This window comes from Thamnophis elegans, chromosome 9 (assembly GCF_009769535.1).
Source record: "Thamnophis elegans isolate rThaEle1 chromosome 9, rThaEle1.pri, whole genome shotgun sequence".
Classification (NCBI taxonomy): domain Eukaryota; kingdom Metazoa; phylum Chordata; class Lepidosauria; order Squamata; family Colubridae; genus Thamnophis; species Thamnophis elegans.
In genome coordinates, this window is record NC_045549.1 from 11131488 (window position 1) to 11148695 (window position 17208).

At 41.6% G+C, this 17208-nt stretch overlaps 1 protein-coding gene across 3 annotated transcripts; it reads left to right on the forward strand.

Annotated features, from left to right (window-relative positions):
* Window positions 1-129: 129 nt before the first annotated feature.
* COPS4 (COP9 signalosome subunit 4) lies at window positions 130-16908 on the forward strand. Of its 3 annotated transcripts, none has more exons than XM_032224451.1 (10): window positions 130-433; window positions 2949-3028; window positions 4270-4421; window positions 5551-5654; window positions 6960-7113; window positions 7893-8043; window positions 9790-9972; window positions 13738-13853; window positions 14998-15082; window positions 16473-16908. In XM_032224451.1, exons 1-10 carry the CDS (start codon window positions 360-362, stop codon window positions 16604-16606), a joined length of 1233 nt encoding a protein of 410 aa, XP_032080342.1. In that variant the 5' UTR covers window positions 130-359; the 3' UTR covers window positions 16607-16908. The 3 variants fall into 3 exon arrangements, with proteins under 3 accessions (XP_032080342.1, XP_032080343.1, XP_032080344.1); XM_032224452.1 differs by having other exon boundaries at window positions 133-433; window positions 9790-9960; window positions 16473-16654; XM_032224453.1 differs by lacking the exon at window positions 130-433 and adding an exon at window positions 500-661.
* The last annotated feature ends 300 nt before the right edge of the window (window positions 16909-17208 follow it).

Sequence of the window (17208 nt, forward strand, 5' to 3'; positions counted from 1 at the left end):
CCGGCGTTCGGCCCGCCTACTTTGTACACGCGAAGCCGCTGGGGTATTGCCTACGAGCACACACGCTCTAGGCGGGTCCGCTCTGTGGTTACGCAGGGTTATTAAAAACAACAACAACAACAGAGACTGAGGCCGACGCGCGCGCACGCAAAGAGCAGCGCCCGATCCGCTGTAGGCGGATCCGTTTTGTGGTTACGCAGAGGGATTATAAAGGAAAACAAAACAGAGACAGAGGCCGACGTTCATACACTCAAACACCAGCGTCCGATCCGCTCTAGGCGGGCCCGCTCTGTGGTTACGCAGCGGCGTCCCAGCTCGTGCTTGTTTTTCCCACACCCCGTGAGGGACGGGCGAGTAAGATGGCGGCTTCAGTGAGGCAGGAGCTGACCCAACTCATGAGCTCCAGCGGCTCCCACAAGGACCTGGCGGGGAAGTGAGTGAGGCGGCCTTCACGGCCGTTTTCAACCCTCCCTCCCTCCTAGTTATTGATAGAGGATCGGGCAGGGGTGGGAAGAGATAAAGAAGCCGGAGCGGGTCTCCATCCTGAGGGTCTGGGAAGGCCGGAGTTGGAGTTATGAGCTGAGGGGAAACCCACGGATGGGCCTAGAGGAGAGGGAGTGACTATTTTGGGGGGTTCGGAGCTGGAGACCCTGGTGTTCAGGTCAGTCAGTCTTCCTCAGCCCTTTTTTTTCGGGTTGTAGGGTAATGTACACCCAGCAGAGAATTAAACTTAACGGAATGGTAGGGAGTGGCAGCAGATGTATTTGATTATTTAGGTGTTTATGATTGGATTTATATCTCGCCTTTAATTTTTGAAACTTAAGGAGGTTTACATAATAGTCCCTTAACAACAACCCTGTGAGGTAGGCTGGGTTCAGAAAACGTCGTCTTCCCATGCTTTAAAGGGGACTGAAATCCACTGTTTCTAGCTCAGCACCTTAACCACCGCAGCAGACCAATTCTTATTATATGCTTATAATTTAGTGCAGTACAAACACAGAATAAAACAATGCAAGCAATAATGTACTGCAATCAACTGGAGTATCGATATAAAATAGGAGCCAATTAATAAAAAGATCAAGGCTCTGGTTTTCCCAGTTTCAATGTATGGCTGTGAAAGTTGGACCATAAGGAAGACTGAGCACCAAAGAATGGAGGCCTTTGAACTGTGGTGCTGGAGAAGACTCCTGCGAGTCCCTTGGACTGCAAGACGATCAAAGCGGTCAGTCCTAGAGGAGATCAACCCTTACTGCTCTTTAGAAGATCAGATCCTGAAAAGGAAACTCAAGTACTTTGGCCACCTAATGAGAAGGAAGGACTCACTGGAGAAGAGCCTAATGCTGGGAAAGATGGAGGGCAAAAGAAAAAGGGGACGACACAGAATGAGGTGGCTGGATGGAGTCACCGAAGCAGTCAGTGTGAGCTTAAATGGACTCCAGAGGATGGTAGAGGACTGGAAGGCCCGAAGGAACGTTGTCCATGGGGTTGCAATGGGTTGGACACAACTTCACAACTAACAAAAATAACAATAAAAAGAACCAGGGCCTGTGATATGATTAGATTTTGAGGGAGAGAGTCAATTCAAGGCTGCCAACATACCTAATACTGCTGTCTCCTATTTTCCTCAAATCAACCTTGTGAGGTGGGTTAGGCTGAGTGAGAGGAATTGGCCCAAAGCTCCAGCTGCTTTCCTAAAGCCCAAGACAGGCCTACAATTCACAAGCTTCTGATTTTTTTTTACACCAGCACATTTACTACACCAAACTGATTCTCTCTCTTAATCTCTGTCTATTCAAAGTAAACAGGTGAAAATCTGCTTTAAAGTGATTTCATAGGGGACTGTGAAGTAGAAATATTTTAGTGTTTTTTTTTTTAAAACATGAAATGTGTTCAAGTGACAATTGGTAGAACCAAGCTGCAGTTCAAGGGCACAATGGGAGATCTGAGTGAAAGGTGTATTCTAGTTAATCCCCAAAACCTAAGCATAATCAGAACTTAGATAGGAGACCATAAAGTATCCTGTGTGTAGGCTAGACTGGAAAATGTCTTGTTTTTAAATCCTGGAATAAAGCAATGGCAATTATTTCATTATTGTGGCTAAGAAAACACCATGGATATTAAGTCACCAGAGTTGAGCTTGGCTCAGATAAGACTTGACTTTATTTGAAGATGGCATTATTGTGGCTAAGAAAACACCATGGATATTAAGTCACCAGAGTTGAGCTTGGCTCAGATAAGACTTGACTTTATTTGAAGATGGCAATCCATACTGTTCTTTGGAAGGAAAGATCCTGAAGCTGAAGCTCAAATACTTTGGCCACCCAATGAGAAGAGGAAAAGATCCTGATGTTGGAAAAGATTGAAAGCAAAAGGAGAAAAGGACAGGAGAGGATGAGATGGTTAGATAGGGCCATCAATGTAATGAACATGAATTAGGCAAACCCTGGGAGACGATGGAGGACTAGGGGTGTCTGGTATTCTGTGGTCCATGGGGCCGCAAAGACTTCGACACAACTTAGTGACTGAACAACGAGACTAGCATGAAATCCCATTAGTGTAATCTTATATAGGAAGCTTGCAGTAGCAAATCATTTCTATATTTCAGCAAAAAAGAGACGTGAATGTGTTAGCAGTTGAGGGCATCTCTACTTTGGTGGAAAGTGCAGAAGTATGGCAAGTATAAGAAAGATTATATCCAACAGTCTTGCTCAAAAACAAAAAGATATTCCACCTCTCTATTCTGAAAAACATAACGAATTTTAGATCTGCTGCCCATCATAAATAACATTCCAAGAAATAAGGAACTGAAGTAAAGGAGACCAGGATAACTTTTATAGGTTAAGAAAAAGCATTTACTTGTATTATCTAAAAATGGGAAGAAATGAAATACAAAGTTCCTATTTAGGATGTAGAGTTAATTGCCATCTATTTTTACAACTTTCTGGCAGGTATCGACAGATACTGGAGAAAGCAATTCAGCTGTCAGGAGTGGAACAACTAGAAGCATTAAAAGCTTTTGTAGAAGCAAGTGAGTTTATTAAACTGCAGTTGGTGTTGCATGACGTTGTTGTACATACTGAACTGCAATCAGGAAAAGGATTTTGAGTGGTACCAAATTATATATTGAACCAGATGTTTACAGAGTTTTGATTTCATTAATAATTAATTCAATTACGCACACTTGGAAATTTTAACAAAATTGAGAGGATTTATTCCTTGATGAGCATTTTTGCATTAGCCTTTGGAATATTACAAAAGAAGCATTATAGAAGAACTGACCATTTAATGGGAACAGCTTTACTATAAACAAAGTGGAGAACTTAACTAAAATCTCTAGCTTTGTATTTATAACTAAACTGAAGTTTTCATAGTTGTTCTTAATAAACACTGAAGTTCTTTGTGGAGTAGATTTATTTGTGATAAAACCCACTTGGATTTAATGCTTGGGATCACAACCCTGTGATGAGTGAAAAACTGACTTTCTAAGTTGCTCTGGCACTTTTTTGTTGTTGGTTTATAGAGAGACACGTTTTAGCAATCTGAATTCTTTATGTAATTTGGCTTCCTTGTTCCTGTGCATGTAATACTTTCCGTTGGGTAAAAAAAGATTCTTTGTTTTTACGATAAGAGTATCTATGTAATTGGGCAACATTTTGTAACTCTGAAATGTAGTTATTTTTGTGTACGGCAGACATGAGATTGGAAGTTCTTGTTCAAGAAAACTACTTAGGACTGGATTGTTAAAAATACATTTTAAAAATACTATGAGAAACACTGCAATAAAATTTCTGAATATTTCTCATAGTGTAAGGCAGGGGTCCCCAAACTTGGCATAGCTGGCTGGAGAATTCTGGGAGTTGAAGTCCACAAGTCTTAAAGTTTCCAAGTTTGAAGACCTCTGGTGTAAGGGAATCAGCCTGCACAAAAACCCTACTAGAGTTTGAACACCTGAACATCATTATTGTTCTGAATCGCTTGTGTTGTGACAGATTCAGCAGGTTCTTCTCTGCCTGCTTCTAGATTATGCAATTTGACATTGTGGTAGCATATCAGCAAAGCTAAATTACAGAATAGATCTCTGGTATGCTGGTGCAGAAATGTTATGTCTCATACAACCATTAGATGGTTCAGAGGCTGAAAACTTTGCCCTGGAAACTGTTGGCTTATTCATTGTTCAGGCTTAAATAAGAAAAATGAATTACGATCAGCGCACTGTTTAAAATGACAATGCAAACATGACGTTATTTCTCTTTGTCTCTTTTGTATTAGTGGTAAACGAAAATGTCAGTTTAGTAATTTCACGCCAGTTGTTGACTGACTTTTGCACGCATCTTCCAAACCTTCCCGATAGTACAGCCAAAGAGATCTACCACTTCACCTTAGAAAAGATCCAACCTCGTGTAATTTCATTTGAGGAACAGGTAAGGACAAGACCTCATGGATAACACCCCCATCCCAGATCAGTGGTGGGATTCAGCCAGTTCGCACCACTTCGGGAGAACCTGTTGTTAACTTTCTCAGCAGTTTGGTGAACTGGTTGTTGGAAGAAATTATTAGGGCAGAAAACCAGTTGTTAAATTATTTGAATCCCACCACTGCCCCAGATCCATACTTTTCCAACAGGAGGGAGCAATTGGTAACTTATGGCACACCTTTAAAATGTGCTTCAGATAATTGTTGGATCATCAACAGATTTTGAAGTGGTTGTCACAAGGAGGGATGTGCTATGGGGAGAGAGAACTGTAAGTAGGAGAGGAATTAAAAGGCACTTTGCCCCCCCCCCCCCAACAGTAGCATTTGGGTTTCTATTATATTCAACTATTATTTAGGATAAGTGTTTGCATTGGAAACATTTCACTGGTCACTTGATTAACCACTTATTTTGATTTGCTTCAGCTTTGGAACCAGACTATAACTAGAGATACATAGTTCTCTCAACATGCTTATGCTGCTAAGCAGTTTTGTATTTTGATTTTTTTTCCCTTTTAAATTGTTCATACTTTGGTTTGATGCAAGAAGAGACCTCTAAAAGTGTTTTTAAAAGAATTGGAGGAAGAAAATAAGTATTGAATGACTTGCTTCCCATGTAATGATAAAATGTATGTTGTTTTCTTTCTGTGTCATTATGCTTGTTATTGGGTTCTTTGATTGCAATACATTTTCATTCATTCAAAAAAAGGGGGGGGGGACCCTAGCAAAACTGTCTTGGGATTCACCTTGTTGATGGATTTCATTTTGTAGATCAGCATTGTGTAACTCCTTGTGTTATTTATCTCATTACCTAGATATTTTATGGTTACCAAGGCCACCCATCCTGAAATACATTGAATCCTAGCTAACAGGTTCATTTTTCAGAGATTGGGAGAAAATGCCTGTTCTGCAAATATTTCCTCAATATATTTGTTATGTCAGCGAGGTTCCTGTCAAAATCTACTGGATGGAGAAAAATTGAAACAAGCACAACGGCCGCTGGAAAATAAACATATTTCTGATAAGATAAATGGGTTATAGTTTATCCTATGCCTTCACCTCCCTTCTTTCTCCCTCCAGGTTGCTTCTATAAGACAACATCTCGCATCCATTTATGAGAAAGAAGAAGATTGGCGGAATGCAGCGCAAGTGCTGGTGGGGATTCCTCTTGAAACAGGACAAAAGTAAATAGAACAGTTATCCCTTTTTCTTTAACACAAAATTAACTTCTAAAGTGATGGTGTCTTATTGCTGCTCGCTCACAATATGGTATAGAAACTTAATTGTTTTCAACAGTTGTCTTTGAATCAGAAATGTATCAGTAGTTTCAGCAAGCTTCTAAAAGTCTTATCTCTGTTGGGATCCTTGTGTCTTTTAAATGTCAAGTGTTTATGTCAAAATGCTTATCTCAGCCAATGGCCACACCAGACTGATCTTTGGAGACTGACCTTTGGAGGGTGAAGTGAGTTTGATTTAATTACTGCAGTACTTGTCTGTAAGATCATCTAGCGAGTATTTACACAATAAAAGAACTCAAAAATGTCTTCCAAAAGGCAAACTACACCTGTGTGCCTCCCTTAAAAAGTTAGCTAGGAGCTAACTTGAGGATATTTTTACTTTAGGTAATACTTAAAACTGAGCTATTTAGTAATAGGATAGTGCTGTATTCCTGATTATAAAAGGATGCAATTTGCCAGCTGCATTTTAATAGCCTGTTTCCTTCAGCTACTTTAATGAAGCTATGGATTTGTCCCTTGAAACTTCTAGTCTACATCTTGCTCCTTATTTAAAACAACACTCTGGAGGCTTTGTGCTGTGTTTTGTTGTTAGTACACTAGGTTTTTGTTTAAGATTTGTGGCCATTTAGTTGGTGGTTGAATGTGATTTAGATACAGCCAATAAACATTCAGTTCCATCCAGTCACCCTGACTCTGTCCCAAAAGAGGGGGGGGGGGGTGTTACAGGATTGTAAAAAGGGAGTTAATGATAGGGTGGATGAAAAACAATTTGAACAGAGACTGTTATCAGAAATCAATTCTTGCAAAGTTGTCATTAGCATATGAAACCGTCTTTTTTAAAAACCTGAATAGATATTTCTCAGATTGGGGGGGGAGGGGGAGGACAACAGGACCAGGGATCACCAGGGACTTTAAATGGCTCTGCTAGGCATCTTGCATCAATCTGGAAAGAAATTAGCAAACCAGAGTATAATTAGGCAAAAGGCTTCAGTCTGGGCTTCAATCAAAGAGAACAGTTTCTCTTCCCCCCAAGCTATTCATTTTTCTTGGAAGAGGTTTCCCCCTATTCAGTCATGGTAGAGTGTGAAATTGCCATCAATTGTTGAACACAACCATCCCCAATTTTTTATTCGTACAATTCTGCATGCTTTATTGTGAAATCTGGCAGGCTGTTCAAATCTACTTGCAAAAAAGTATGATCCTGCTCAAATATGGGACTGAAACTCCGTCTTTTTTCCCTCACTATTCAAGGCAGTACAATGTGGATTACAAACTGGAAACTTATCTGAAAATTGCACGACTTTATCTGGAGGATGATGATCCCGTTCAAGCTGAGGCTTATATAAATAGAGCATCCCTTCTTCAAAATGAATCGACCAATGAGCAGTTACAAATTCATTATAAGGTAAAATATTCATAATGGGTTTGGTTTTGTGTGTAATAGCAATAGCACTTAGACTTATATACCGCTTCATAGTGCTTTACAGCCCTCTCTAAGTGGTTTACAGAGTCAGCCTATTGCCCCTCAACAATCTGGGTCCTCACCCACCTTGGAAGGAGAGAAGGTCAACCTTGAGCCTGGCAAGATTTGAACTGCCAAATTGCAGGCAGCGGGCAGTCAGCAGAAGTAGCCTGCAGTACTTCACTCTAACCACTGCGCCACTGTTATGCTAGATTATAACAAAACTATTAATATTTATGACTCCTGCATGCAAAGTTATGACTTATTTGTATAATATGCTCTCAGGGTGGTCTGTTGTAGGTATAAGAGCATGTACTGTATCAACAAGATATTGAGAAATATCCTCTAGGTCTAAAATTGTCCAGTGATCCATATTCCTTCCCTCAGCAGTAGTAATAATAATAATAATTGGTGTTAGAGCTGATAAAGACAAAGGTTCACAAAATGTCCTGCTGACAAATTTTATCTCCACAATCTCTTTTTCTTTTATGCTGCTCTGAACGGATGACTTAAATGGCAGCTGCAGCATCCTCAGTGAGATATATTTCACAATATCCAAACTGAACAGGACAAATGAGTTTCAATTAATTGTGGTTGTCCAATATAACTTTTGTTTTAAAAATAGCACCGACGGATTTGATTGCCATTGAAATGCTATTCTGCAACACTAGAAATTTTGGCAGCCCAAACGATTTTTGGTGATACGTTTTTCCTTGTTCCAGGTATGCTACGCTCGTGTTCTTGACTACAGAAGGAAATTTATTGAAGCTGCCCAAAGATATAACGAGCTTTCTTATAAAAGCATAGTCCACGAAAGTGAGCGGCTCGAAGCCCTGAAGCACGCCTTGCATTGTACGATCTTAGCCTCAGCAGGTAAAATGATAGGTGAAGTTTTAACGTATTTTTCGGGGTATAAGATGCTCCGAAGTATAAGACGCTCCTTATACAACGGGGGGGGGGGATCTGCCTCTGCCTCCCAGCAATTTGCCTCCTTGCAGCAAACAGCAAACAGTACAGAAGATATACACTGTTTGTTGTATTGCATTTCAGACTATACTTGTACAGATGCTGTTAAAATTGATGTGGCTTTCTGGAAGTATACATTGTTCTTTGCTATTTAAAAGAAGATATCATAGCACTGGGCCTCTTCAGATCAAGCATTTATTTTAAAAAGCTTCTTCATTTTGTTGTCTAGAACAATAATAAAGCAGTCTTTAAAAAATAAGTCTACTAATTTGAACATTCTATAGGCATTTATAGTTATTGACTTACCTCCTTGCAGCAAACAGCCTGTTTCAGTTTAGCCTGAAGAAGAAGAAAAAAAATCTGCCTTGGTAGTCCTTGATTTGCGACAGTTCATTTATTGACCGTTGCAAGTTACAGGGGCACTGGAAAAAAAAGTGATTTATGACCATTCCCATGGTGACGTGATTTACATTCGGCTACTTGACTACTGACTCACACTTATGAATGGTTGCAGTGTCTCGGGGTCATCAGATCACCTTTTGCAACCACCTGATAAGCCTAGTCAATGGGGAAGCCAGATTCATTTAACAGCCGTGTTACTAACTAAACAACTGCCGTGATTCACTTAGCACATGTGGCAAGAAGAGTCGTTCAATGGGGCAAAACTCACATAACAAATTTGTCGCTTAGCAACATAAATGTTGGGCTCAATTTTTGTAAGAAAGGACTATCTGTAAAGTGACTGTAATGGGGAACACATGATTGAGAGACACTGCGAAAGTTGTAAATGAGATCGGTCGCAATGTTGTCTATCATCACTTTTGTAGCCGTGAACGGCTGCTATCTGAGACAGCCACTAAACAAGGGGTATCAGCAATTGTGTCCCAACTAATCAGCATGATGGCCTCTTTTCTTAACCACAAGGTCATGTCGGACAGACAGATTGAAGTTTGAGATTGACAAAACAAATCCAGTGGATTTTTTTTTTAAAAAATCTATTGCAGATTTTACATGTTGTGTCTGGGTTGTGTTGTGGCCCATCGGCTGCCAGCAGAGCTAGCAGCAGAGTCAGACGAGGGGGAGGTTGAGTGGGAATCTGGGCTTGCTTCGGAGCCTTTGGAAAGCTCTGATGAGGAAGCAGGATCAGGGGCAGATGCAGAGCCGGGGTCTTCCGTCCTCCCCGAGATAGAGAGGCAGCTGTTTTCGGGAGCTGAGTGAGGGGGAAGGAATAGGTAGGGCCCATTCCAGGTGTGCGTAGGCGTAGAGAGGAAAGGAGAGGAGAGCAACGGAAAGCAATAAGCCGGCTCTCGGGGGGCGGGGGGGAGAAGATGTAGATGCTAGCCAGCCCCTCCCTGGCTGGGAAATAAATAAAGGTTTTGGAGTCTCCCAACCATTAATTTTCCAGTGTACAACGATCCATGTTGAATTCCTTTGCCAAAACCAGGTTTGTCGGGACTGATTGCTCTGAATTTGAGGTGCCAATGGAGCCTCCCTGCTGGGAAATAATAGGGCCGATGTGAACAGAGACTGTTCCTGCCCTGACTTAAATCAAAAATAGTTTGTGTTAACTTGTGAGCAAGCAGTTTCTTATTGCTTGTGAAGGCTGGGTCAGAAGAGGTTGGAGAAGTTAACCTTATTCTTACTGTGTTTCAGGACAGCAGCGCTCCCGAATGTTAGCCACCCTCTTCAAGGATGAAAGATGCCAGCAGCTTGCAGCCTATGGCATTCTGGAGAAAATGTACCTTGACAGAATTATAAGGGGAAACCAGCTGCAAGAGTTCGCTGCCATGCTCATGCCCCATCAGAAAGCAACAACGGCTGATGGTACTTTGCCTAGTATGGTCTAGTATGGTGCATCATATTTGAAATATTGAATAATATGTTAATCATTCCTCATAATTTCCCATTCCTCATTGACTACTTGGGCAATGTTATACATTGACACTGTTAAACTTGCTACCACTTAAACCTCTAAATACAAATGATTTGGCTCCATTTGTTGAGAAAGGTATAATTTTATTAGAAGTCAAGTGCATCTCACTAATCCATAGCCAGAACTGAGAAGCGTGCGCCGAAAATCCCCGAATTAAAACTTTTCCATCCCTTAACTGCCACCCATTTACCTCATTCAAGCAAGATGTTTTCAGAATGGTTACTTCAAGCATAGGTGGTATGCAGCTGTTGTGGCCCGCCACCAGCCAGCGGAACTGGCAGCAGATTCGGACAGTGAGGAGGTTGGGGAGCAACATGGGCCAGTCCTGGAGTCTGGGGAAGGCTCGGATGAGGGCTCTGAGTTGGAGGCAGAGAGGGGGCCAGAGCCGTATGCCAGTTATCAGCTGCCTTCAGAGACAGTGAGGCAACAGTGAGGCAGATGAACAGCTGGAGCCTGTTCCCAGTGTGCACTTGCACAGAGTTCCCAGACGAAAAGGGCAGGTAAAGAACGGTTCGACTTGGGAGTCAGGCCATGGGTGGACGATGAATGGCCCTTCCCAGAGGAAATAAAAGAGGAGCGAAAGGGGAGGGGAGTTTGCAGGAGACAATTAGTTTGCTTAATTGGTTCGTAACTCTCCGAGATTCCTGGCCAAGTTTTGGAGATATCAGCCTGTCAGCTCTCCAAGCCAAACAAGTGACTGTAAATCCTCTCTCGAAAGACTTTACTGGATGTGAATGAGCAGAATTCACAGTAAATTAATAAAAGGGTTTTTTGTCGGGACAAGGAGTTTGTGTTTGCGTCTCGGGAAGCGTCGGTCAGAACAGCAGCTGCTTTCCTTCTCCAAGCCAGGTGACCTTGAAGCAGCTGGAGATGGGCTGGGGGGTGGAATACAGCAGTCATTTTCGTTTTTCCCCAAGCATTCCCCCCTCCCATTCCCCCTCCCCAGAGTTCATGGTAGTGAAGCAGAAGCAAGTGTTAAGGTGGCAGCTGACAGATGCACTGGCAACATGCATTATTAGATTCAGATGAATACCAAACCGGTTGCCTGACACAAACTGGGATTCTGTCCTAAATGACAAACTTCCAGGGTGATGAAGGCCACCAAAAAGTAGGCGATGAATCCAGAAAGGAAAATTCTGTATTTTTGTTCTCACGCTTAGGTATATGAAAAATAGAACAATTGCCCTATCTATCCTATTTTTCATATACGTAAATGTGAGAACAAAAATACAGAATTTCCCTTTCTGGATTCAAGGATGGAATTGCATGACTGACTGGTCTGTCCGTAGAATAGAAAGTTCTGGAGGCATGAATGGTGGTTTGGCATGCTTTGGAAGGATTATGGAATCTTCTCTAATGCCTGCTCAGAATGTTCCGTGCTTTTCACTGGATTTATTTCTTTTGAATGCCAGAGTTTTTCTAAAAAGGATTTTTAGAAAAAGGAATTAGGGAGGCAGACTAGGAACCACTTAGAATAGGACAAATTGAAACCAGAGTCAGAAATCAGACCCTAGTTCTCGATAAAAATATTATTTTGGAACTGATTCTGAAAAAATCATTTAAGGGTTAGGATTAGGATGACCTTTCCGTGTTTTTTGTTTTTACATTGTAATCTCATTTGCACCCACACTTTTATGCAAGTTTTGTTATTTTCATTCTCTATTAGGTGCCCTTTCAATGTAAGGGGGAGTTGGCATTGCCTATACCAGTGATGCCTATACATATACCAGCTAACCTTTTCGTTGTTCGGTGCCAAAAATGTGAGCACACGTGTTTTATAGTTTGTGCGTGTGCCAGCACCCATAATGCAAAGCACGACCCCAAATGTGCACGTGTGCACAAAAAAAAAACCCATGCTCTCCCCACCCATTTTTCACAATCCCCAGGCTATGGAGGCTTTCCTGAAGCCTGGGGAGGGCAAAAATGGCCTATCCTGGGCCTCCAGAAGGCCAAAGATCAAAGGTGCGCGCATGCAGGCTAGAACTGACCATGCGTGCCAGCAGATATGGCTCCACGTGCCGCCTGTGGCACACGTGCCACAGCTGCGCCATCACAGGCCTATGCTAATCAGAGTCCTCCCCTCTGAATGCCTGCTGTTTGCAAGCAGAAACATTTTGCAGTAGAAGCAGCTGTCTGTTATAGAAGAACAAGGTGGCCTGTTGATTCTTTTATTTATTTTTTTGTAATGGGAGAGAAGGCAGAAACAGAACCAAACTTCTGACACTTGCATGCGAGTTTTAAGATAATTGAATGATGGAAGAGAAAAGGGAAGGCATGTTATTAGACAAGGAGATCCCATTGTGGAGAGATCTAATTTGTAGCCCTAGTAAGTCTCTCAAATGAGTTAGCAACAGCAGTAATAAGTGAGAAGGGCCAAAAAGCAGATACTTCTTTGAACCAGTGGTCAGCGTCCATGGGTTAAACAGTAGAATTTTTGGCCACTCAGAAAAGGACATTTGTAAGTAGTAGAGGATTTCAGTTCAGCTGATTAGCATAAATAATTTCCATTGTTTAAAATCATAAATCAAGGACTTGTTCATACATTGAGGTTTTATTGAAAATAATGCCATTTATGCCGTTGACAAAAATTGTCAGGTATGAAGAATCAGGTAAAAAGGTAAAGGCAAAAGTTCCCCTCGCACATAAGTGCTAGTCATTCCTGACTCTAGGGGGTGGTGCTCATCTCCATTTCAAAGCCAAAGAGCCAGCACTGTCCAAAGACGTCTCCATGGTCATGTGGCCAACATGGCTTAATGCCAAAGGTGCACAGAACGCTGTTACCTTCCCACCAAAGGTGGTTCCTATTTTTCTACTTGCATTTTTACATGCTTTCAAATTACTACGTTGGCAGAAGCTGGGACAAGTAACGGGAGCTCACTCCATTATGCGGTACTAGGGATTCGAACTACCGACCTTTCTGATCGACAAGTTCAACGTCTTAGCTACTAAGCCACCGCGTCCCTGAAGAATCAGGAGTGCAAGTTAAATTCCAGCCACTCTCGCTGTCCTGTCGGAAGCACTGAGGCACTTCCGGGTTGAAAGATTAGCCAGTGACATCATTGTTGCCTAGGCGATGCCTGGCTGGGGGGGTGGGGTCCTTTCATGTCTCTGTTAAATTGGCCCCTGAAGTGGTAGCCACCTATCTTACCCACAGTCACCCGCTTTTGAACTGCTGGGTTGGCAGGAGGTGGAGCAAATGACGCAAACTTGATCCATTACGCGGCATCACGTGGGTCTCGAAATTACTTCCAGTTAAGATGTATCACTCTTGCCTACACACAATAATCTAGTCAAGTAACAGTCATCACTAAACTGGCACTGGATAAGAACCCATGGAACTCAAGGGCTGGACTCTGATTGCTTATGGGAAAGCCTCCAGACTGATTCCTCTCTTGACTCTGCCCCAGGCTCTGCGTCTTCTACAAATCGGTGCAAATTCTGTACATTCAATTTAACAGACATTTGGATTTAACAGACTCCCATCTTCTCAAATGAACTGTTCATTGGAAGTTTCACTGTACTAATATATACCTGTTCCTTTCTATTTTTTTTCCTTAACACATACATACGCATATATTATTGGCATATGTATTGTATGCATTATGTACATTTACATCTTTTGTAGCTAAACATGTAGCTGATCCATAGATTTTTTTTCCCCTCCTTAGGTTCTAGTATTTTGGACAGAGCTGTCATTGAACATAATTTGCTATCTGCAAGCAAACTATATAACAACATTACCTTTGAAGAACTTGGAGCTTTATTAGAAATACCTGCAGCCAAGGTATGTATATTCCAGGGATTCATTCATTCTTTTGCTAAACTGTAAATTGTGATGCCGACTCTTTGAGAGTCAGGTGATGGAAGCAGCATTACGGTTGAGTTTATATAAGAAATTGCAAAGACCTGGACCCTAAATTGAATTGATTTAAAGAACTAACAATACTGAAGGAAAACTGGACCTATTATATGAGATGCAAAGACAAAAAAGATACACAATGTATTCTTGTTGCTATATTATTATAATTTGGAATGATATGTGTTCTGACCCCCCCCCCTCCGTGTAGCGGAGGTTGAGAAACAGAGCTGCCTCCTGCCACTCCCCCCCCCTCCCAACAATATCGAGTCTCTGGAAGGATGAAAAAGAACAGAACAGAAACAGAATAATAGAGTTGGAAGGGAACTGTTGTGGCGCCAGCGGGATTTACAGCAGATTCAGACAGAGAGGAGGTTGGGGAGGAACATGGGCCAGTCTTGGAGTCTGGGGAAGGCTCTGATGAGGGCTCTGAGTTAGAGGCAGAGAGGGGGCCAGAGCCGTATGCCAGTTATCAGCTTCCTTTAGAGTCAGACATCAGTGAGGCAGATGAACAGCTGGAGCCTGTTCCCAGTGTGCGCATGGGCAGAGTGGCCAGACGAAGGGAACAGCTAAAGAACAGGGGTCAAATCAGGAGTAAAGCCACAGGTGGACGATGAATGGCCCCTCCCAGAGGAAATAAAAGGGGAGTAGAGTTTGCAGGAGACAATTAGTTCGCTTAATTGGTTCGTGACAGACTCTTTGCCAAGTTTTGCAGATATCGGCCTGGCAGCTCTCCAAGCCAGATAAGGTCTGTGACTGTAAATCCTCCCTTGAAAGACTTTGCTGGATGTGACTGAGCAGAATTCACAGTAAATGAATAAAAGGATTTTTTGTTGGGACAAAGAGTTTGCTTCTCGGGAAGCCTCGGTCAGAACAGGAACTTGGAGGTCTTCAAATCTAACCCCTTGCTTAGGCAGGAAACCCTATACCATTTCAGACAAATGGTTGTCCAATCTCTTCTTTAAAAGTTCCAGTAAATTAGATACCTTCACATACATGTTGTAAAAACCATATCAGGACTGGCCTGTTTCGTTCAAGTGAAGCTGATGTGCTACTTGGTTTTGTTTTTCAGGCAGAAAAGATAGCCTCCCAGATGATAACCGAGGGACGCATGAATGGCTTCATTGATCAAATAGATGGAATAGTCCACTTTGAAAGTAAGTTTGGCTCTAGGTGACTCTTTTAGTGCAACCAGCTAAATTTCCTCCAGATGAACATGTGGCAACTAGAGAGGGTTGGCTGAGGATTCCTCCCGCATCAGCCGATGTGCCTAGAAGCTTTTGTGCATTCAGTGGAGCAGGCAGACAAAATGGGCACAGCCTGATCCAATGCATTTCCGTGTTGTTTGTGAAGGAACACACCAGCAGCTTCCTCCGTGGGCAGAAGGAGCATAACAGTATCTCTTCTGCCAGACCAAACAATAGGAGGCAATATTGTTTACCAGCTTGCTAAACTCTTGTGTTAAAAATACAGGCAGTTCTCAATGTATGACTGTAATAGAACCCAAAATTACAGTCGTGAGCCATGCCGGTCGTTAAGCAGGTTATCATGTGACTGGTGCATTTTTCTGGCTTTTTTTTGCAGTAGTTGTTAAGCAAATGGGTGGGGTTTTGTGGTTGTTGGAAACAGATAGTAAAACGCCTGTTTCCAGCAAAAGACGTCATAAATTGCATTCAGGTGACCATGGGTTGCTGCAAACGTAAATGTGGACCATATGGCAAGTGCCGAAATGCAATCATGAGACTACAGGGTTGGGCAGCCGTCAGAACTTGGAATCTGGGTCATAAGTACCTTTTCGTGGATCTGTCATAACTCGGAACATTCTCTAAGCAACCGGTTATAAAGTGAGGACTACCTATAATACCGTGTTTCCCCGAAAATAAGACAGGGTCTTGTTTTCTTTTGGCCCCCAAAATAAGCGCTTGGCCTTATTTTCGGGGAGATCTTATTATTTTTGAGGTGCAGGAGGCGGCGAGCGTGGTGACCTCATGGCTGCTGCTGTGTTGCAATATTTTCAGGGGAGGGCTTATTTTAGCGCATGCGCTCAAAAGTCTGATTGGGCTTATTATCCAGGGAGGTCTTATTTTCAGGGAAACGGCAATTAAGCATCTAGACATCATTTTATGTAAGGCTATAACTTGGAGTAGAGATAAATAACTTTCATTTGGAAATAATGAAAGTTTGAAAAAGTCTATTTTCCAAACCTTGGATGACTTAATAAATAATTGCCTTAATACAGATCTTGCATTTGTGTTATAACATGTCAGTGATTCCTCCTTCAACCCCTAGATGGCAGTCTAGATACAGTGGAAGTGCTGTAAATGTCCTGTTCTAAATTATCCAGAATATGCTTGTCATATATAATAAACTCCATTTATCAGAATGAAGGTTGTTACAAGCATGAAACTTCTGCTGTTGTTTATTTTATGTACTTTTTAAATATTTGCTAATGCTTGTCATATATAATAAACTGCATTTATCAGAATGAAGGTTACAAGCATGAAACTTCTGCTGTTGTTTATTTTATGTACTTGTTTTTTATTTTAGCACGGGAAGCCTTACCGACGTGGGACAAACAGATCCAGTCGCTTTGCTTCCAAGTTAACAATCTTTTGGAGAAGATAAGTCAGACCGCCCCGGAATGGACAGCACAAGCTATGGAAGCTCAAATGACTCAATAGACTTTCAACTTCTCCCCCACACCCCTTCTTTGGATGTTTTTTTTTTTTCTAAAAAAAAAATGTGAAATAAACCTAGGAAATTGAACTTCTGGCTTTGGTTCTACTTGTTGCTCTTAAGAACCGTGATAGTGGCACAGCCTGAGCATTATTTTAAGCTGTAATTTAAAGAGATGAATGTGTTTAAGTTTTATATTAAAATTTTGGTTGCCATGTAACTTTGTGGAATGTTTGTGTGTTGTGAAAAATTGAAATTCCATTCTCTTTAGATACAGTTGCTCCAATAAAGATGGGATGGAAATTGAGCAGTTACTTGGTATCTGGATACTTCATTTCCTGCATTTTTATTGGTCTTTACCAAAAAATAAACTGTTAAAAGCTGTTAAGCATTAAAATGTAAGACTTGCATTTATCTAACAGATGCATATTTTCCTGTAAAGTTTGAGAATAGTTTAGACCCATAGAAGTTTGAGAATACATCCAAGTCATAATGAGCCAAAAATGAAATTGAATAACAATCAGTGTTTAATCTTTGATCAAGGTTTAAAGACATGATGGTCAGTTGTTCCTAAAATACCCCTAGGATATGCAGGGAAGAACTACAC